The sequence below is a fragment of the Cygnus atratus genome, chromosome 27, assembly GCF_013377495.2.
Source record: "Cygnus atratus isolate AKBS03 ecotype Queensland, Australia chromosome 27, CAtr_DNAZoo_HiC_assembly, whole genome shotgun sequence".
NCBI classification, from domain to species: Eukaryota; Metazoa; Chordata; class Aves; order Anseriformes; family Anatidae; genus Cygnus; species Cygnus atratus.
In genome coordinates this window covers 193703-213793 of record NC_066388.1, presented here as the reverse complement: position 1 = coordinate 213793, position 20091 = coordinate 193703, and the positions used below count along the sequence as shown (strand labels likewise).

Here is a 20091-nt window from a genome sequence, read left to right as displayed (position 1 = left end):
CGGGATGGCGGCGGCGGCGGCGGCGGGGGGCGGCGGGGGGCAGGGACCGGAGGCGGAGGGGGGCAGCGAGGAGCTGGTGCTCACCCCGGCGCAGCTCATCCGCAGCCTGGAGCAGGTAGCGGGGACTGGGGTGAGGCCGAGGAACGAGCCCTGGGCTTCCTGGGCTGGGCTCTCCGGGCGGGGGCCGCGGGCCGGGTTCCTCTTACCCCGTTTTTGAGGCGCGTTCCCGGCCGCTCTGGGGACTGGGACGCGGGGCGGGCGTGCTCCTGGCCGCTGCTCACAGCGTGCGTTCTTCTAGGCCTGGCTGAACGAGAAGTTTGCCCCGGAGCTGCTGGAGAGCAAGCCTGAGATCGTTGAGTGCGTTGTGGAGCAGCTGGACCACATGGTGGGTTCTGCTGGGTCGAGGCGGTGGGACGGGGAGGCCGAGGTTCGCTGGCCCAGCAAATGTGTGACCGGGTCTCCCTGGGAGCGCCCGGACTGCCTGCTCCTCGGTCCCTGAGATGGGGCAGTCCTGAGCTGCTTCGCAGAGTTTGTCGTGAGGAAAGGGTTGGGGGATGCAGGGAGGCAGTGCTTTGTGGCATCAGGAGGAGCTGCAGGTGGTTTTGTTGCCCCTATGTGCAAAAAGACCTCCTTGCGCTCTGTTTCTTGTTGTTTGGTATTTGAACCTTTTAATTTTTCTTTGCTTTTTTCTTTAAGGAGTCAAACCTGAAACGGGCAAAGGCAGGAGACTTAAAGGTCAGTGTCCATCGCATGGAGATTGAAAGGATCCGTTACGTGCTCAGCAGCTACTTGCGGTGTAGGCTTGTGAAGGTAATGCTTTCTTGTGCTGCAGAGGGGATAGAAAAGGGTGACTTCAGGAGCGATTCTTACCCATAAAATACCACCTGCTACAGTGAGACGCTTTTTTAAAGCTCGCTCTCTTTCTTTCTCATCTTGGGTGCAACCCAAAAGATTTCATTCCTTGGGCACAATTCTCTGTTGTGATGAAGGAGAATCACAGCATTGCTATGGTGTTCTGTTACCGCATCTAAACCCAGGGTGGCACAATTAAACGTTTGTCTGTTCTGCCATGTACACATATGCCTGTGCAGCTTGGAGACCCCAGCTGACCATATTGTTGTTAATTCAGAAGCAGGTATTTGGTCAGGTTTGTCTGCTGTTCAGGAGTGGGTGACTTCCTGTAGGGGAAGCATCTGAAGGGTGGGGATTGTAGTCACTGAACTTTTAGGAGAGCTGTGTTTTATTCTTTGGGATTTTTCTTCCAATACCAGATAGAGAAGTTTTTTCCCCATGTCCTGGAGAAGGAGAAGTCTCGAGCTGAAGGGGAGCCTTCCATTCTATCCCCGGAGGAGTTTGCCTTTGCTAAAGAGTGAGTAGCTTTTGGATGCATCTCCCTCCCTTTGCATGGGTTACAAGACTCATCCTTGTGTTTCACTGAACAGTTCTTCAGAGTGCTAGCCTTAGACAGGGTTGCAGTATAGTTAAGTTTTAGCGGGAGCTTTCCTTATGCACAAGGAAAGAGCTGAAATGAAATAATTCTTCTGAGTCTGCATTGTGTTTGGCATCCGAGCCAGTTACTGTCAGGCAGTTGCTAGCAATCACAGGACCAGGGGATGTCACCTTTTGGCATTTTTGAATCAATGCTCTCTAGGCAAATTTACATTTGACTTAATCAGTAGATGTTCTGACGTTTGTTTTTTTTTCAGGTACATGGCAAACACAGAGACTTACCTAAAAAATGTGGCCCTAAAACACATGCCACCCAACCTGCAGAAAGTGTCCCTCTTAAAATCAGGTGAGTACAGCCAAACTCTGGGATAATCCAGAAAATTATAGCAAAAGAGGTGTGGGGAAAGCTCTGGGGAGCATGCAGTATTAAGAACTAGTTCTCTAGCTGGTGCTCAGTAGAAGCAAACATTGTCTGGTGACAGTATCCTCACATTGCTCTGCTGTGTAGTACATGGCTTAATGCTGCTGTCCCTTCGTGCTTCTGTCAGAGCATGTGCTGACCACTGCAATCCAGTGTTGTCTTAAATGGAGGCAGCGCACCCTACCCCTGGTCAGAATTGTCTAGCATTCCCTTTACTGGCCTTGCGTTTGTTGTCCCTAATTCCCCTTTCTTAGCTGAGCATCCTGCAGAGGAACGTGAGTGAGTGCTGAGTCTGTGCTCTGAACCCATTGTTTCCACAGTCCCAAAGCCCAACCTGGATTCCTTCGTCTTCTTGAGGGTGCTGGAGAGGCAGGAGAACATCCTGGTCGAGCCGGAGACTGATGAGCAGAGGTAGGTGATCCTCCCACAGACGGTGCATGTCAGCAGGCAGGATTCCAAAAGCAGCGAACGAGGAGAAGCAGCTTAACTGCACACCTGCCTCTTGCAGGGAGTACACCATCGATCTGGAGGAGGGCTCACAACACCTGATCCGCTACAAGACCATCGCCCCTCTGGTGGCCTCTGGAGCAGTGCAGCTCATCTGAGCGGCGGTAGGTGCCGAGCCAGGGCCGCGGTGACAGCCGGCTGCCGGCGCGTTGGGCCGGCAGGTGGCGCCGGGACGGCGCGGTGAGGCCGTGCGCCCTGCTACAGCCGGGGGGTGCACCCTTGGGAGCATCCAAGTAGACCAGCAAGATGTCTTCTCCTCTACAGATGCGGAGGGGCTCGTTGCCCCCACAGTTAATCAAACTCTTAATTGCTTACAGTACATCCGGGCTCCTTTTGCCCAGAGCTGCTGAGCAAGGGTGGTCTGTGTCACAGCACTCCTTCCAACAAGGCTTTGGTGGAGCCTTGCCACAGTCCCTCTTGAGTCCCAAGGGAGGGACGAGTGTAGGTGCCGTCTCTCCAGATCTCGGGCTGGTCTGACACCAGATGTGGACAGAGCACATCTGTCCTCAAAGGTAAATAATGCCTTTGTAAATCCCAGGATGCCCTCTTTTTTAAACTTACATCTTAAAACATCTGTGTGTTCATCCATGCCCCAGTTTAGCACTGTTCTTTGAATTTAGGCTGTCAGGTGGGAACTGGCTGATCAAATGGTGTGGTAACCAGTTGTGTAAACTCCACCTTCCCCCATCGGCTTTGATCTTTTCACAGGGTCTATGCAACCCTGGTTGTTGTGCAAGTGCCCGATTGCTCTGAGGTGAACTGGGGGGAATACTTCTGCACCACATTTGCCACATGATCCCTTGAGCAAAAGAACAACACACGTGAAGGTATTTGCTGGCAGAGCAAATTTTGATTATCGCACAGGGAGCAGAAAGGATTGGGAGCAAGTTAAGGATGAAACTGCAGCTCAGGTAGAGCAAAGAGAATGTCACGGGCAAGCAGGGGACAGCCCCAGGATCACGTGAGGGGTGCTTAGCATTAGCTTGTTATCTGCAGTGGGAAGGGAGGTTACAGAGTTTACCAAGTATTTTCTTGTTGTCTTTTTGAAAATATTGGCTGGGAGACACAGATGAACTTGGGAATTCAGTGTGTCTCCTCTGAAGGATAGTTATGAAGGCCAAACAGCAAGTCTGTCCTTCCTTGGAAAGTCCTGTGCAGCTTGCGTCCCAGTGTGGACACAGTCGTCCACAAGCCCCCTTCTAACATGGCTGATTACACTGATTTATCCAGGCATTTTGGTAACAATAGCACTATTCTCATAAAATATCCACCCTTGCCATTACAGGTATCTGAGATTTGCCTGCAGAGTAGGCCTGGATTTGGAAGGAGTGTCTACAGGAGCCTTGGGCATCTGTGTTTTCTCTGAGATTGCGAATGGTGCAATCATGATGGAAGCTCTGGAAATATCAAGCAGTGTTTGAACGCTTGTCACAGACCTCTCTAACCAGAGCAACTGGTTCATGCTCACGGGGTCTTGATACTGCCCATGTAAAATTTGCATTTCACTCCATTCACTGTTTTGCTACGTGCACAGGCTTTGCTCAAAGCCAACACCAAAGTAGCTCCTGCACTGAAGACTGAAGTGCTGCTATTTCACCTCTTGAAATCCTTGTTGATCAAGTCCAGCAAGGGGGATGAGAGGCCTTCCTGCTTTTCTGGCCTTTTCTGACCTCCTCCTTTGGGCTGACAGACTTCAGAGAGATTACACCACTGTTACAGTTAATCCTCAAGCTCAAGGCTGCCTTTCTCAGTGAACTTCAGGACAAGTAAGGCCCTTGGTACAGGATGGTCTGCACGATCAGCAGCTGAACACTGGAAGAACTCTGAGGAATTCTGTAAGCTTGTGGTGCTTTCGTGTTCAGAATGATATTGCAGCACAAGTCTGGCAGAGCTTTCCCAGAACAGTCTCTTGTTGCAGGATGAGAATAGAAGTAGTCTTGGTTTTGCCTCACCATCTATGCTTTGTGTGTTGTTCATGTTGCTTCCTCTAAGGCTAGCACTTTGTATTTGATCTCTGCAGCAGAGCATTCAGCTCCCTGCACAGAGAGACCTGGATCTCTAGAACCAGGTGCTGCAAAGTTACATGGCAGAGGGCATATTCTGCCAGGACGCCTTATTTAAGAATAGTGGTGACTAGTTTCACTAAAATGGAGTCCCTGTAATGATGGGGTCAGGTGAAAGCAGCTTTCTGCTGTGTGCACTCTGAATCTGAAGTCTCCCTCCAGAAAGTGTGGAGTTCTGCTGCAGCTGCTGTTTGCATTTGTGAGGGTAGAAACGGTCAAGCTGCCTTCTGCTGAAACAGCTGCTGGGGAAGGGGAGATGAGCAATTTCTTGGTGCTAGTCACAGAGCAAAAACTCCTCCTGCCCTGCTGACCCTTGCGTGCCTCTCCTAGTCCCCTGCTATGCAGCCCAGTGCCTGCCAAGTGCATGAACAGACTGTGGCTCATTTTCCTTCAGCTCAGGGTCTTCCCTGCATCATGGTCTGTGGGGAGCAGGCTGGTGCTCCTCTGACACTCCCCTTTCTCTGCCAGGCAGGGTGTGACACAGTGCATCTTGTAGTGTGAGTGGCTTTGCATGTGTGCTTTATAGTGTTCCTAATGAATCCATTTAGGTAAAGAAGATTCGTTTAAGTATAGATGTTAAGAGGAAGCTGGGTTTAATCCTTAGGAATCAGTAGCGCATACCTCCGCGCAGCCCCCAGGAAAGGGCTTTGGATTGTACCCTGCCCATTCCTGGATTGTACCCAGCCCAGGCAGCTTCACAGAGGTGACTGAAGCTCCCGTTCAAAGTCGTTGTTAATCTGCTGCTGCAAAACATGCTCTGGAAGAGCTGCTTGGAGAACGTCTAGGCGGCGTGTCTGGCAGACTTTCTCCTTGGCCCTATTAAGTTTGACTGAACAATTGTCCGGGCAGCACGTGGCTGCAGCAGTGTGAGTGAAAGGGGCCTCTGCCCTCTTCTAGTAGCCAAATCTCCACCAGAGTTGATTTTTCCTAGAGTGCCTGCAGCACAGCTCCTTTCTGGAGTGTGAAAGCTGGTACATGGCAGCATCATCGCAGGCTGTGCAGGATTTTTGAAAATGGCTAATAGGTTGGAATCAGGCTAACAGATTAAGTTTAGGCCTACCTGAAAATGCTACTGTCTGCTATTTGGGTCCTTCCATAAATAAGTACCCGGACACTTCCGGGACTGGATACTGTCTCACTGCTAACACAGTGCTTCTGTTTCCTCATCTGTGCTGGGGGAAGGGGAAACATCTGTAACCTTGTCAAGGAAGAGGTGCTTTTGGCTTGTACTTTTAGATGGAGAAAAAGACTCGGTGGTCAATCCACCTTAGTCTGTGCCTGTGATGAGAATGCACTGAGTGGGAACAGCTTCTCCAAGGTCTGCTGTTGGGCTGAAATAGATCCCCTATTCTCTGTTCCTTCCAAGGTGTAGACAGCTTGGTTTACTGAGTTGAGCGATTAGCTTTAAATGCAAAGTAGGTGGGTGGTGGAAGAGGTCACAGAGAGGGCACTGGTGGCGAGCTGTGATTTCCCAGCTTGAGCCGGATCTACTCCTGAGTGCAAGAGAAAGGTGGAGCAAGTGCTTTCGTTAGTAGGAAGCCTCTTCCATGTCTGTGTCAACTTCCCCAAGTCACTGAAGTAGAATACGTGCCGTCAGCCTGAGAGGATGTGATGAAAGGATGGTTCTTGGGAAGAAACTGCTGGGAACTGACTCACTGCCTGTGTTGTGTGTGCTTACGTATGCGATCGTATGCAATCCTCTAGTACGCAACCGATCACAGCCGTGCACAGGGTGGCTGTCTTCCCCGGGGCCCCAGCCGCATGAAGAACCTGTCCCTGGCACTTCGGTGGGCTTTTTCTTCCACTGCCCTGGTTCACTGTGGCCATAGGTTGCTGTGCTGTTTGACAGAGTCTTTCCTAGAATTGAGAAATATCTGTATTAGAGCTGATATCAAGGGGGCTGTTCCTCTGAAAACCATCTAGAAAAAAAGCAATCAAAAGGTGATTGTTTCTTTTTTCTAGGGTATCTACAGGAAAATGATCTCACTAGCATGTAATTCAGTGAGGATGATCATTCTTTAGTAAGTAGGAATAAATGCCTACACAAAGTCACAGTGGGGAAGCGGGTGGAAATTCTGCAGGGAACGTTTTGAGTATTCAAAGGTTCAGAAGCAGACAAATTACGAGACCATGAGGAAGAGCCCTTAGTTCCAGGGAAGAAGGGTTAATTTGCTGTCATGACCCTGGGAAGATGTTGCCTGGGTTTGTAACTTGGGCGGATGCAGCCACAGTTACCCATTGCAGGAGTGGGTACAACGTGGCTTGTCCTCCACCTGACCTGTGTGGAAGGACGTGACCCTGCTTGTGTCCGAGGCCAGCCTCAAAAACAAGGAGCACTGCTTCCAGTGCTGGCCTGAGCCCGGTTGCCAGCCAGGGCTTCAGCTCAAGGCTTCTGGCTCAGGATCGCAGGTGTGTGCTGACAGCAGAGCTCTCTGGCCTAGGCATGGGCTTAACAGGCCCATCAGACGAATCCATCCTGATGCTGACCGGGTTGGGGAGCTGGTACCAACGAGCACTGGGCAGGAATAAATGCCACACAGCTCCCGCAGGCCCAGCCAGACAAGTGCGTCTGGCTCCTGGTTATCCGCAAAGGGCTCTGCCGTGCTCCTCCCCAGACAGGAGTGTCTGACCCGCAGTGACCCGAATGCCACACATCCTTCCAGGGGAGCAGACAGCTTTGGCTCTGGCTTTTTTCTGATGTTTTTGCAGACTGAGGGCAGGGCTGACCTGCAGATTTCTGCCAGCCACACACACAGTTCAAGCTCGCTTCTGGTCATCCAGAGAGAGAGATCTTGCATTGTGCTGAAGACGTTCAGACACAGTGGCAGTGGGAAGCCGTGTATAAATATTGATAGATGGGTTGTGTCATGAGCTGATCAAGATCTGTGCTGTCAGCAGGAAAAATCAGGTCTGCTTAACCTAAATGGCTAGACAGCTCTGGAGAGATTAGCAGGTAGTGCGGGGCAGGGGTGATCTGATTTAGGTGACGGTCTTTTCTGTCAAGGAGTCACACGGGAGCTGAGCAGTGAAGGTGGTTCTGAAGATGAACGTCAGGCATGCCACGGCGTCTTCTTTTTCAGGGCAAGGAGCCAGGGGCAAGAAGCTTCCGCAATAGGTTTGTTTTGATACGGGGTGAGTCTGGGATTTTCCGTGAACGGGGACGCCCCGGCAACGGCTGTCTTGAAGCCAGCACCCGAAAGGAGCTGGGTGCAAAAGCAGCGCAGGCCTGCCGTGCGAAACGAGGGGAGCGCTGCTCGCTGCTCGGCTCGTGGCTGCCCCTGGGCCGTGACCGTTCAGCGAACGTCTCCCGGGAGCACGCCCGGCTCTCAGGCGCGCGGCGCCTTCCTCCGCTCCCGCGCTCCTCGGCCCGCTTCGTGGCGGCGCCCGGCGGGAGGCCGCGCTCGGCGCTCCCTACCCGGGACGACCCCGCCGTGCTCGGGGGCGCCGCCGGGGCGCGGGGCCGCTAGGAGGGGGTGCGGGGCGGCCGGGGTCGCCCCGACGCTCGTGCCCCGCGCCCCCGGGGGTCCGGGCGGGCCCAGCCCTGCGCGCGGGCGCTGCTCGGGCACGGCCCGGGGGCTCCGGGCGGGCGGCGGGGCGGGGCCGGGCGGGGCGGGGCCGAGCCGCCATTGGCCGCTCGCAGGCGCGGCCCCGGCGCCGATTGGCTGCCGCGCGGCGTCCCGGCGGCGGGCGCTCCCACGGCCCCATTCATCGCGCGGCGCCGGCGGCGGAGGGAGCGGCCGGGCCGGGCCGGGCCGGGCCGGGGCGCGATGAGCTGCGGCGAGTGAGCGCGGGCGGGGCGGGCGGAGGGAGGGCGCGGGCTGGGGCCGGGTACGGCGCCCGGGTCCCTGCCACCCGGCAGCCGGGGCTCACTGCCTGACCCTTCTTCACCTCCAGGCTTTTCCAGGTGTACAGCGCGCGGGCCGTCGCCCCCCCAGCCATGCCCGTGGACCTGGCCGTGCGGCTCTGCCTGGGCCACTCGCCCCCCATCCGCAAGCTGCTGAACTCCTACGAGGAGCTGCGGGGCAGCCGGGCGCGCAAACCTCTCCGCTCCTGTCTCAACCAGAAGCTGAGCGTGGAACACGAGCCTGAGCGGCGAGATAGCACCAAGAGCTCCAAGAGCCAGAAGAAGAAGAGGGTCGTGTTTGCTGATATGAAAGGGCTCTCGCTGACAGCCGTCCGTTTCTTCTCAAAGATCGAGGAGGACCTCTGTGATTTGCAGCATGCCCTGTCAGACCTCGCTTGCTTCCGACCCAGGCTGCAGGACTCACGCCCAGAAGTTTGCAGGTACGTGCTGGACTTCCCACAGCCCTCTTCAGACTATGCGGCTTTCCGCAGCCGCCTGCACAGCAACCTGGTCTGCCTGGAGAGCTGCCTGGTCCAGGACCGTGCCCTGTCAGGGACGGTGAAGGTCAGAAACATCGAGTATGAGAAGAAAGTCACGGTCCGCATCACTTTTGATGGCTGGAAGAGCTTCCGAGACATCTCCTGCCAGTACATGCATAGCACATATGGCTCGGCTGACACAGACACCTTCTCCTTCGAGCTCTCACTGCCCAAGTCATCCAGTTCCCGCAGGGCCACAGAGTTCTGCATCTCCTTTCAGTGTGGGCAGAAGACCCACTGGGACAACAACCATGGGAGGAACTACAAGATCTGCCATGTGGGCGTGATCCGCCCTCCCTCCCATGCCGTGAAGAGTGCCAACGGGGCCCGGGAGCATCTCGGCGCCTCCCGGGCTGCCGCCCTTGTCCTCTCTCACCTGCAGACCTGGCGGCGCTCAGAGACTCAAGCCCCTTACTGGTAGGAAAGCAGCGGGTGGAGAGGCGTAGGTCCCTTCCTTCCACGTCCATGCTGTGGTGTGGGGCTCACTGGGGCGGGGGCCAGCAGCGGGAGGTGCCGCTCACAGTTTGTTAGCTCCTTCACACCTCCGGCCTGCCGCTGGGCGAGCAGCTGCCGCTCTTCACGGGACCTTCAAGGCTGGCCCTGCCGCACCGCCTGGGAGCTGCTCCGGGTGCGATTCCCGTCGGTACCTTCTGCAGGCACCGCTGCCGTGAGGGGCAGGGACAGCGGGACGGACGGGCTGCTGCGACCCACAGCCGGCGATGGGACCGGGACCGGGGGGCGGATGCCGCCCGAGTGCCTTGCGGGGAGCGAGGCTGCCCCGGGGGCCCGGAGCCCTCCGGGGCGGGGGGGGCGCGGCGCGGCCGGGCTGTGACGGGCTCAATAAAGGCGGCGCGGGGCGAGAGCGGCTGCGGCTCTGCGGCGGGGCGGGGCCCTGCGACGTGCGCGGCCCCGCGGGCACCGCGCTGGCGTCAGCGCGCGGGGCGGGGGCGCGCACGGCACGTGGCGGGGGCGGGGCCGGGCCCGGCGGCAGTGGCGGCAGGTGAGCGCCGGGCGGGGCGGGGCGGCTCGGCTCGGTACGGGGCGGCGCGGGACGCGGCCCCGCTGCGGACGGCCGGCGGGGCGGGGCGGGACGGGGCGGCAGCGCGGGGCCCGGCCCGGCCGCGGACCGTTAACCGGCAGGAGCGCGGCCTCCCCGCCCGGTGCGGGCCGCGCCGCAGCGCCCCCGCGCGTGGGGAGGTGCGGCCCGGCCCGGCCCCGTCGAGCGGCCGAGGGCTTCGGGGCCGGCCCGGCCCTGCCGTGGCGCTGGGCGGTCTCCGGTAAGGCTCCGCGCCGGGCCCCGGGGAGCCGCGATCGCGGCGCCGCCCGCCCCGGCTCCGGCGGCCGGGCCCAGGCTCAGCGCCGGGCGGGGCGGGGCGGGGCGGTCCCGGCGGCCGCAGCCGGAGGGGGGCTGCCCGCCTCGGCCCGGGGGGCGGTACTCGCGGCCGCCGGCCCTGCGCCGCCCGGGGCGTGCCGCGGTCCCTGAGCCCGTCTCGGGGCGGCGGGCGGCCGGCAGCGCGCGAACCGGGCTGGCGAGCGGCGGGCTCGGCCCGACGGGCGGCTCCGTGCGGGGCTGCGGAGCTGCCTCCCCCGGGGAGCCGCTCGGACGGGCGCCGTGCGCCCCTGGGGCAGGAGCGGAGCTGCCGGCGGGTAACGCTGCGGAGCCGGCGGCTGCAACGCGCCCTGCGGGGGAGCAGCGGGGCCTGCCCAGCCTCTGCCCGCGTGCACTTCTCAAGTGCCTGTCCCAGCCCGTCTTCAGGCCCAGGCTCGTGCCCTCCGGTGGCAGGCGAAGGCAGCGTCCGGAGGGCGTTCTCCTCTGAGCTCTTTCTAGCAGCCCGCGTTGGCCTCCCGCGTGCCGCTTCTGCCAGGGGCATCGCCTTCTAAGAGCCGTGGTGTCGGTTGTTGACCTTTGCCTGGTCCCCGTGCCCCGGCGAGTTCCACTTTGGCTAATCATCGGCAGTAATTCTTCCCTTGGGCTAGCTTCCTGTCATGAACTGTTCGTAAAGCAGCAGAGGGTGAGCCGCGCCCCGGGAACCTGCGTACGGGAGCAGAGGAAGTGATTCCTGCCTAGGAATCTGGGACCTGGCTGGCTCCCTGCTCTCGGATTCCTCCGACGTGAGAGGGGCGGTAAGGTCTTCGTCACTCAGAGGAATCTTCTGTCGCTCCATTGGCTCCTCTCCTGTATTTGGGACCTGCTTAGAGAGACTGTTGACATCCTGCGCTCTGAGGGTGGTTCTAGATGCAGCTGCTCAGTCTGAGGTTTGGGTGGGAGGAAAGTGCAGAATGTGCATCTGTGGCGGTGCAGGGCAGTAGCTGGAGTGGCGGTCTGAGTCCGCTGTGCCCACGGAGCTGCTCGGGGTGATGTGTCCTCAGCCTGAGCACTGCCTCTGACAGTTCAGAGCCCGCTGTCCCTGGCCTCCTGCCACCCTCTCCAAGTTGACGTCTCTCAGAGTTGTGCGACTTGCCTGACTTTGGTTTCTCTTTCCTCTGCTAGTGCTGGTGACATGCGAGTGCCTAGTCTGCCAAGAAGCCAACTCGCTGTTTGAAGAGTTTTCCAGGGACACGAGCTTCGTTTAAGTCTGTTACGACCCTTCAACGTGAGTGGATGCCTGGGGCCTCTGGATTTAAACTTGTTACAGGCATCATGCAAGGATCTGCGCCAGTGCCTGCGTCCTCGCGGAAAGAACAATAATAGCTCCACATACAGTAGGCTCCTGCAAGTGCCAACTCCCTCGATCTCCTCCAATGCGGACTCAGGGATGGACTCCACCTCGTCCCTGTGAAGAGATACTGCATGCTCTCAGCAGCCAGAGGGGTATTCTACTGCTGGCGTCTTTACAAGCTGCTCCACGGCGGGACTTGCTCAGCGGCACCTTGGGAGAATATCCATTCACACCGTTGTTTCACGACAGTACTTGCTGCGGACCCATGGAGGAACTTGCTTGCATGCTGCATCTCCTTTGAGCTCCTCAGCCTGCGCTGTTTGAACTCCCTGGGGCTCCTGGCAGTCTGTTTGCTTGTTTTCCCAACCGCTCTCCCTGATCCTGTTGCATTCCCTCTCTTGCAGAGCCCAAAAAAGATGTGAACTTTGGAATGGGGTCTGTGAGCAGCTGCGGACTCGGTACATGTGTAAGACTTTTGCTGAATAATAGCAGGACTGGTTAACTGCTGTGGGCAGCCTTCCTGCCTGGCTGCAGGGTTGCAGGGCGCCAGCCTTGCTTAGGCCCTTCACCATGTTCCTCCTGCTCCCCTTTGACAGCCTGGTTGTTAATCTCTTGGGGATTTCCATAACTGTCCTCTTCACTCTGCTTCTGGTTTTCATCATTGTGCCAGCAATTTTTGGAGTCTCCTTTGGCATCCGCAAGGTTTACATGAAAACATTATTAAAGATCTTTCAGGTAAGTCATGTTCTCAAAATTTTGAGTGTTGGAGAGTGTTTACAGGGGTCTTGTCAAGCATAGTCGTGCTAGGAGGAGAGGCTTTTGCCCCTCAGCAGAACATCGTAGATGACCGGGGCAGGAGGTTGGTTTGCTGGTGACGCGCTGGTGCCAGATGACCTGCTGGAGTCATCTCAGCCAAATGCAATTTATTGGACTAATGATCACGGGCTGTTATTTTTTTTTTCCTGTAATTAAGCCACTAAGTCTTCAGACAAAGTAGTAGGACAGGATAGCACAGGCAGTAAGTATGCAAATAGTGCAGCTGTCCTGTACAGCTGCAGATGTGCTGGGAGGAGGTGTGTGCTTGGGTGGGTTAATGTCCCAGGCAAGGCTGAGTGCTGGTGCAGTTTGATGTGGAAAGAAGCCAAAAGGGGTGTAGAGCACGATGGGGAGGGACGAGGCTGCAGTCAGTGGGCTGCTTATCTCCAGTACATTTGGATGAAGCAAAAGCAGGCAGCAAGGCGGGACTTCCTGTGGTGTGAACCTTGAGCAGTCTGTGGCCAGAACCCAGAACTTTCAAGACCTTTCTGTCCTGGAGTGCCGCCTGCTTATCTGCTGAGCCCAGCAGCCACATTTGGACCTGCGGCCTGAGGACGACCAGCAGCCCTCGCTGCCCCTCCTGACACGGAGAAGCCAAGTGGAATTTTCCAAGTTGGGGTTATGCTGTTTCCCTGCCTGCCTTTGCAGAGTTATTTTCTGAGCTGTCTTAACCAGCACCTCTCCTTGAATCAAGTCCCTGGTGAGACCAGAATTTTTGCCAAATTCCCAATAGATAAAACCCAAACCACCCCACGCTGCCAGCCCAGGGAAAAGGAGGAGGGTTGCCTTGTGCTTAGTAGGGAAGTTTCAGACTCTTATATGTGTAGTTCAGACTGCTACAGTGTTCGGTGCAGCTGCTGCTGCTTGAGCAGGGCTGATTTTTCCTGGGACGATCTCTGTAGTGGCTGGCTTGGGAGGGCAGCCCTGCGGTGTGAGTGGGGAGTCCCAGGGCATTGTGCAGTGCTTCATTAACACAGATGTCTGAAACCCTGGCTTCAAATTTAGTGACTGAACTGAGAGGAAAAATACATAAGAGTTTTGGTTTATCCAAAACGGAACATTTCACTTTACTTTTTTTTTTTTTCTTCTCTCCTTTCTTTAATTCAGTTCTGGAACATTTACTCTCAACATGTTTTGGTGTTCAATTTTGAAACTATTTTTCTGAAAAGACTTTGAAATCTCTTTCAGCTTTTATCAAAGGATCTTTGTAGTGGGAGAGAAGAGCACTCTGGCAGAACTGCTCACAGATTGATGGAAAACTCAGCGACTGGGGCTGGTCATTGAGCTATGTATGCCTGGGGAGTGTTATTCTCAAGAAATATTTTCTAGGCTCTCAAGGCCAGTGTTGCAACCCTGGCCTGAGGGGCAGTACCTGAGTCTGGCAACCTAAGGGGCCCATCCAGGGTGCTGGGGCCTGGGGTGGCAGCCACGCACCTGAGCTGGTGCTGAGGGGGACCTGCCTGGTACTTGGCGGATGTCAGTCTGGGTTTTCTGCCACCGCGGTCACTATCCAGAGGGAGATGTGCTGGGCTGGCCAGGAGTGCCTTCTTCTCAGGCTTCCCAGCTCCTGCTGGGTCAGAGCTCCTCTTCTGACTTCTCCTGGGATGGCAGCTTCTGGACAATCTTCTGCAGTCCTGCAGTTCCTTTTGCTGGCAGAGGAAGCTGCTAGATGAGCTGGACTCTCCACCCACACTTAGTATTCCCACATCACTGCCTCCTCATCTGGTGGTGTCAGGGGCTGAGACTGGGAACCCTGGAGTTCCCAGCAGTTTCTGCTTCTTCACAGGTCCCTGATGGAGCGGCTGGCTTGGAGCAATAAGCATGTTGCACAAGTCTGCCTTCGTGAACTTGCTCTCCCAGGCTTGTATAATGCAGGAGAGTGACACGGGGGTGGTTACTTGGAGGACAGGCAGGAAGACTGGTCAGAAATCCAGCCTGCAGTTTTTCCTGGTTCCCTTGGGAAGTAGCTGAGAAAAGAGATTTCAGTGGATGACAAGTAGTCTGGGCATGGGATTTGGCTGCGGGAGCACTGTCTGAGGGTGCTTGCTGCTGCTCTTTTGGACTGAGAAGCAGTAGCAGCTGTTAGCTGAACTGGGGAGGGAAGGATCACATGCCCTCATGCGACTGGCCTGATGTGTATAGCAGCAACCTGAAAACATGTTGTCTGCTTTGAGTTTGGAGGAAATCAGGATGGGAAAATAGTGCCAGTCCCATGACCTGCTTCCTGAGCCGTGTCACGTTCTGCTCCAGCAGGAGGGCCTGCAGGATGCAGGGGCCCCCTGGAGGTTGTGCAGTGGTAACCACGTGCAAGCTACAGCAGAGCCTTCAGGACACAGAGGCTGCAGAAAATCTTGCTGTGCCATCTCACCACTGAGCACTCTTCCATCTTCTGGTGCTCATTCTTCCACTGGGGCCCTGCTGTGCAGAATGGCACGCTCATGTGTGCTGCGTATTAAGGCTTTCCTAGGTGCTGGTCACCTCCCCATCAGTCCTCTTGCCCCACTGTAGACAAATCTCTGCTGTAAGAACTTTCTTCCCAACCCAGTCTCTGCTTCCACCTCAGTTCAGTTGCGTGTTCATGACACACTCAGTTCTGTACGGAAGCCTCCTGCCTTCATCTCATCTCCCATTAACTGTGGTCTTCCCTGAAAGCCAACTGTAAAACGGGAATTCTGAAGTGGAGCTACAGGCTTTGACAATCTTGATTGCCATGTGTGTCTCTTGCAGTGGGCAACACTGAGAATAGAGCGTGGTGCCAAGGAGAAGAACCATCCGTTATACAAGCCCTATGTCAATGGTAAGATCGTGCCCTGCGTGGGCACACATGAAGTTCAAATTTCTGTATGGGAGCTGCGGTAAATGTAGTGTCTGTGAGCAGCTGAGGTATGGTGGGAAACCCTCTCCTTGCAGGTGGATTAGCTAGGTGGCTATGGAGAGATCAAGTGCATGAGGCACCTGGAGCTTGCTTCATGTCTAGGTAGCTGGGAGGACTGGTTTGTTCCTGTCTGGGCTGGAGGACGGAAGGGAAACCCTGGCTCTCAGCTGTCTTTGAGCGGGCAAGTCACGCTTTGCTCAGAGCTGCCCGTGGCCTCTTACAGGTATCATTGCAAAAGAGCCGACATCACTGGAAGAGGAGATCAAGGAGATCCGCCGGAGTGGCAGTGGCAAAGCCCTGGACACCCCTGAGTTTGAGCTCTCGGATATCTTCTATTTCTGCCGCAAAGGCATCGAGACCATCATGGATGATGAAGTGACCAAGAGGTTTTCAGCTGAAGAGCTGGAGTCCTGGAATCTGCTCAGCAGGACCAACTACAACTTCCATTACATCAGTCTGCGCCTCACTGTTCTCTGGGGACTGGGTGTTCTCATCCGCTACTGCTTCCTGCTGCCCCTCAGGTGAGTGCTGCTGTGAAACGTGCCCAGTGAGGTGGTGCTGCGGCCTGTTGCTGCTGCAGCAGGTGCAGCTGGTCCTCAAGTCCCATGGACCCTGCTCAGCACGGTCAGGAGTGACCGGCTATGTGATGCGCAGGGCCTGTGGCCTGGATTTGCTAGCATGTAACTTCCCTCTTTCTGCAGGATCGCCCTGGCGTTTACTGGCATCAGTTTGTTGGTGACTGGTACTACAGTAGTGGGATATTTGCCAAATGGAAGGTGAGTTGGTCTTTGAGAGAAAAAGGGATGGGGCAGCTCCATGTGCCATTTGAGACCTGATAATCCTGAATTTTTCTTGAAAGGCCTGTCTGTTCTGCCTGCTGCAGATGAGGCACGGGGTCCTGGCATCTGTAGCCTGTCAGGAACAGACACCCTGTAATTTTAAACAAAGGACCTAAATACGAACATTAAGCCCCTTGGCAGATCTCTCAGCCCTGGGCTCTGAAAGGAATAAAACCGGAAGAGAACAAAGGCCTAAGTTTGCTTCTCAGGAGTTATGAATCAGTGGTCATAAGCTGACAGCAAAACCCAGCAGGAGATGCGTTTCTACGGGCGTATGAAGTCTCGGTTGGATCTCATGGCCTGAGACAGCTGGGCCAAGTGGCACAGTCACAGGGAGCTGGGGGTGATAGTCTCTGTTCTGGGCTGCAGGTGTAAAGAGTTCCTCAGCAAGCATGTCCACCTGATGTGTTACCGAATCTGCGTGCGTGCCCTCACAGCTATCATCACCTACCATGACCGGTAAGGAAGTGCTGCCTGCTGCAGACCATCCTTCCCCACTAGCCACTCTGTGCTGTGCCTCTTGTAGGCCTCCCTCTTCATCCCTCTGCCCTCATCTGTCTTTGTTTTGCATTTAGAGAAAACAGACCCCGAAATGGAGGCATCTGCGTGGCCAATCACACATCCCCCATTGACGTGATCATCCTTGCCAGCGATGGCTACTATGCAATGGTAAGGTCTGCGCCCCAGCTCTGCCTGCCAAGGCCTGGCCACATGTATTTTTGGAGCAGCAAGTATATTGCATAGGGCAAATTGTGGGCAGAAGGAGGCTTTTGCACATGCAGAACTGCACGAACTCTCAGACCCTGTGCACTGATACCCTGTTGCGTTGCTTTCCAGCAAGTTTGCCTGGAATTCAGAGCACCAAGGCATTCTGGCCACCGCTTTGCAAGGAGAGTTCTTGGCTTTGCTCTCTATGGAAGAGCAAGCTACATCTTCAGCTTGGCCACCCTGGGGCTTGCTGCGTCTTTCCAATCAGAGTCTCTCAGCCTTACTGGGACAGGGGTGGAAAGACGAACCTCAGCTTGGCTTGGCTATGAAGCTGTAGGAGCTGCATTGGCCTTCAAGTGTGCCCAGGTCTTGTAACTTGTGTCTTCTCATGCTGTTCAGGTGGGTCAAATCCACGGCGGGCTGATGGGTGTGATACAGAGAGCCATGGTGAAGGCTTGCCCCCACGTCTGGTTTGAACGCTCAGAGGTCAAAGACCGTCACCTCGTCGCCAAAAGGTGTGACAGTTGCTAGCTGCAGGGAGAGGTCTGGAGGCTGGGAAAGACAGGGGCTGCCCCCTTCCCTTGGGTGAGGACACTGCCTCTCCTCGTGGGTATTGGGAGAGTGTGGCAGTGTTACTGGCATCCAGGTAGTCCTCGGTGACTGAAGGATAAGCACTGTGTGCTGTGCGGGTTGCTAGGACAGCCCCTGTGCCATGTGCTAATTGGTGACACTCTTCTGTTTAGGCTTACAGAGCACGTCCAGGACAAGAGCAAACTGCCTATTCTTATCTTTCCAGAAGGTGAGTTGTGGAGTGAGGCCAGAGAAGCACCTGGTGGAGAGGGCATGCTGGGACAGCACCCTGTTTATGTTACTTCCTTGCTTATGCAGCCACGGGCCTCGAGAGCCTTCAGTGAGGCAAAGGGAACATTGCAATTTTAGAGCTAACTGAGCCCAGAATGCACAAGTCATATATGCTGTCTTAGTGATGCTGCACCTCTTGCGCGCACAGAGAGCAGGGTTTGGAGTGAGTGTTAGGGGTCAGTTGCTGGATGCGTGTAGGTGCATAGCTTAGACGTCTGAATTGACTCGCAAGGGGAAGTTCAGAAGATTGTGCTTGCCTTTTACAGGAACCTGCATCAACAACACGTCTGTGATGATGTTCAAAAAGGGGAGCTTTGAAATTGGAGCCACAGTTTACCCTGTAGCCATCAAGGTATGAGAAAGCAAACATTCTTACAGCAGAAGTAGTCCTCTGCGTGAGAGCTCAGTCTTAGTGGCTCAGTCTTGGCACTGATGGGTCAGCAGCCTGGTCTGAGGGCATGGGGACACTCAGGTTACTTCATGTGGTGCACTGGGGAGGGCTGGCCTATAGCTGGGCTTTGGGTAGAACTCGGAGCCTCAGGGAGGGTGCATCCTCTGCCTGACTTTCATGAGCTCTTCTGCCTCTGTAGTATGACCCGCAGTTTGGAGATGCCTTTTGGAACAGCAGCAAATATGGCATGGTAACCTACCTCCTTAGGATGATGACCAGCTGGGCCATTGTCTGCAGTGTCTGGTACTTGCCCCCGATGACCAGGCAGGTAAGTAAGCTGAGCCTGCCCTACCTGATCCACAGCACGATTGGACCTTTTCTTCTGCTGCATGGTGTCATTTTCCCACAGCCTGAAGAGGACGCTGTCCAGTTTGCCAATCGAGTGAAGTCAGCCATTGCCAGGCAGGGAGGCCTTGTGGATCTGCTCTGGTGAGTCCAGGCAGGCTTTTCTCTTCCTGGTGCTAGGATTGCTTGTTCCTGGGTCCTGATAAGTGTTTGTGGGCTGCAGAGCTAAGTTTGCGTCTTGCGTTGGGCAGATTAGGCCTATGGAGAAATGGAGATACGTCTCCAAAACTGCTGTTCTGTAGTCAGGACCCAAATCTTCCCTTCTTCTGTGTGTGCTGGGCACCAGAGCTTCATTCTGTGATTCTGGCTTGCACTTAGATGCCCTTGTTCTGCCCTTGTTCCTTGATGCTGCTAGCAAAACAGGTGGATCTTGAGAACCTCTCTTGTCAGTCACTAAGATCTTCAGAGCCTCAGAGGTGGAGGGCCTCTGCAGGCGTTGTGCTGTGGTCGTATCAGAGCATCTCACACTTCTGACAGAGCTGCCATGTTGAGCACTGTGCAGGGCCATGGGTGCCACTCCTGGCAAAGCGAGGTGTGAAAGAAACTCCCCTTGGGGACAGTCAGCCCGCAGTGTCTTGGCAGCCTGAGGTACAAGTGCAGCTGTCGGGCTGGTGTGGGACCTGCTGCTTTGAGAAGCCCCAACTGACGTGTCAGCGCACACCTGTAGCTCCACTGAGCATATGACTCTCTTCACAGGGATGGAGGTCTGAAGAGGGAGAAGGTGAAAGATACATTCAAGGAGGAGCAACAGAAACTCTACAGCAAAATGATTGTAGGCAACCATGAAGACCGGAGCCGCTCCTGAGCCCTCTCTCTCCAGCACTGATACTGGGCCTGGTCAGAGCCCTCTGCCTCCAGCACGAGCCAGGGCTTGTCTGAAGCAGCTCTGTGCGTTTGGACTTTGGCTACTCCAGAGCTGCTTGGACTTGCTCGTTCATTCTCTGGCTTTTTCCCGGAGGCACTATTATTGCCTAGAGTCTTCAGGCCCTGGGCAGCTCTTGGCAAAGATGCCTTCTTGTTACTGTTACAGTGAAGCCCCTTGCAGGGGCAATATTAAATGAAACACTTCTGGTGTCGTACGCTTCCATGTGGTGTTCACAGGCTCAGGGGGAGGGCTGGTGTGTTGATGTGCATGTGTGTCAGTCACAAGTCTCCCACAGCACAGAAACTGGTGAGCTACACTGAGCTTAGCTGCCTTGACAACCAAAGGATACTTACGAGCCTGTGCCTCTCAGGTCCGTGGCACAAAACCCACGGAACCAGTATGTGGTCTCTCACCACTTCTGGCTTTACCTCCACAAGGAGAGAAACCTTTCCTCTTCCTTTTGCTACCCTCCTGCCATAGCCTGACCATTGCTGCTTCAGCATCTGAGTAACAGCCTCTGTGCTGGGGTTGCTCAAGCAGTGAGGATCATCCTCCTTGGAAGCCTCCCCCTGTCCCCTGGATCTACAAGCTGCCAGGCAATTATCACTGATGCAGCAGACAGGGCAGGCTCCTGCTAAATCTGTATGTGCCGTGGTGGGAGCCCAGGGTGGGCAGGAGGCTCCGTAGCTGGGGCAGGAGATCCCCTTTCAAATGTCTCCCAAGGAAGATGTTGAGATCTGGTCTTGATATGCACCAACTTGCACATTTATAAACTTGGTTTGTTGCAAGGAAGTAGAAATCTTGTGCTGGAGGTGGTACCCTTTTCAGCTCTGTGAGTATATTATTCA

At 55.5% G+C, this 20091-nt stretch overlaps 3 protein-coding genes across 9 annotated transcripts; all 3 read left to right on the top strand.

The window, feature by feature from the left end:
• The first annotated feature begins 4 nt into the window (after positions 1-4).
• GINS4 (GINS complex subunit 4) lies at positions 5-4331 on the top strand. Its single transcript, XM_035562682.1, has 8 exons — positions 5-115; positions 299-385; positions 697-810; positions 1272-1369; positions 1707-1795; positions 2191-2281; positions 2379-2481; positions 3663-4331. The coding sequence occupies exons 1-7, from the start codon at positions 5-7 to the stop codon at positions 2473-2475; spliced, it is 687 nt and encodes a 228-aa protein (XP_035418575.1). The 3' UTR covers positions 2476-2481; positions 3663-4331.
• Positions 2381-9652, top strand: LOC118255993 (protein phosphatase 1 regulatory subunit 3C-B-like). Of its 3 annotated transcripts, none has more exons than XM_035562651.2 (2): positions 2381-2481; positions 8335-9652. In XM_035562651.2, exon 2 carries the CDS (start codon positions 8378-8380, stop codon positions 9242-9244), a length of 867 nt encoding a protein of 288 aa, XP_035418544.1. In that variant the 5' UTR covers positions 2381-2481; positions 8335-8377; the 3' UTR covers positions 9245-9652. The 3 variants fall into 3 exon arrangements, with proteins under 3 accessions (XP_035418544.1, XP_035418543.1, XP_050571687.1); XM_035562650.2 differs by lacking the exon at positions 2381-2481 and adding an exon at positions 7508-7555; XM_050715730.1 differs by lacking the exon at positions 2381-2481 and adding an exon at positions 8150-8221.
• Positions 9653-9740: 88 nt separating this feature from the next.
• On the top strand, positions 9741-19457 carry GPAT4 (glycerol-3-phosphate acyltransferase 4). Of its 5 annotated transcripts, none has more exons than XM_035562647.2 (13): positions 9741-9823; positions 11315-12218; positions 15027-15096; positions 15398-15695; positions 15876-15950; positions 16383-16472; positions 16589-16682; positions 17121-17236; positions 17465-17520; positions 17849-17934; positions 18173-18301; positions 18383-18462; positions 19075-19457. In XM_035562647.2, exons 2-13 carry the CDS (start codon positions 12054-12056, stop codon positions 19181-19183), a joined length of 1368 nt encoding a protein of 455 aa, XP_035418540.1. In that variant the 5' UTR covers positions 9741-9823; positions 11315-12053; the 3' UTR covers positions 19184-19457. The 5 variants fall into 5 exon arrangements, with proteins under 5 accessions (XP_035418540.1, XP_035418538.1, XP_035418542.1 ...); XM_035562649.1 differs by lacking the exon at positions 9741-9823 and adding an exon at positions 10049-10100; XM_035562648.2 differs by lacking the exon at positions 9741-9823 and adding an exon at positions 10340-10947.
• Positions 19458-20091: the final 634 nt, after the last annotated feature.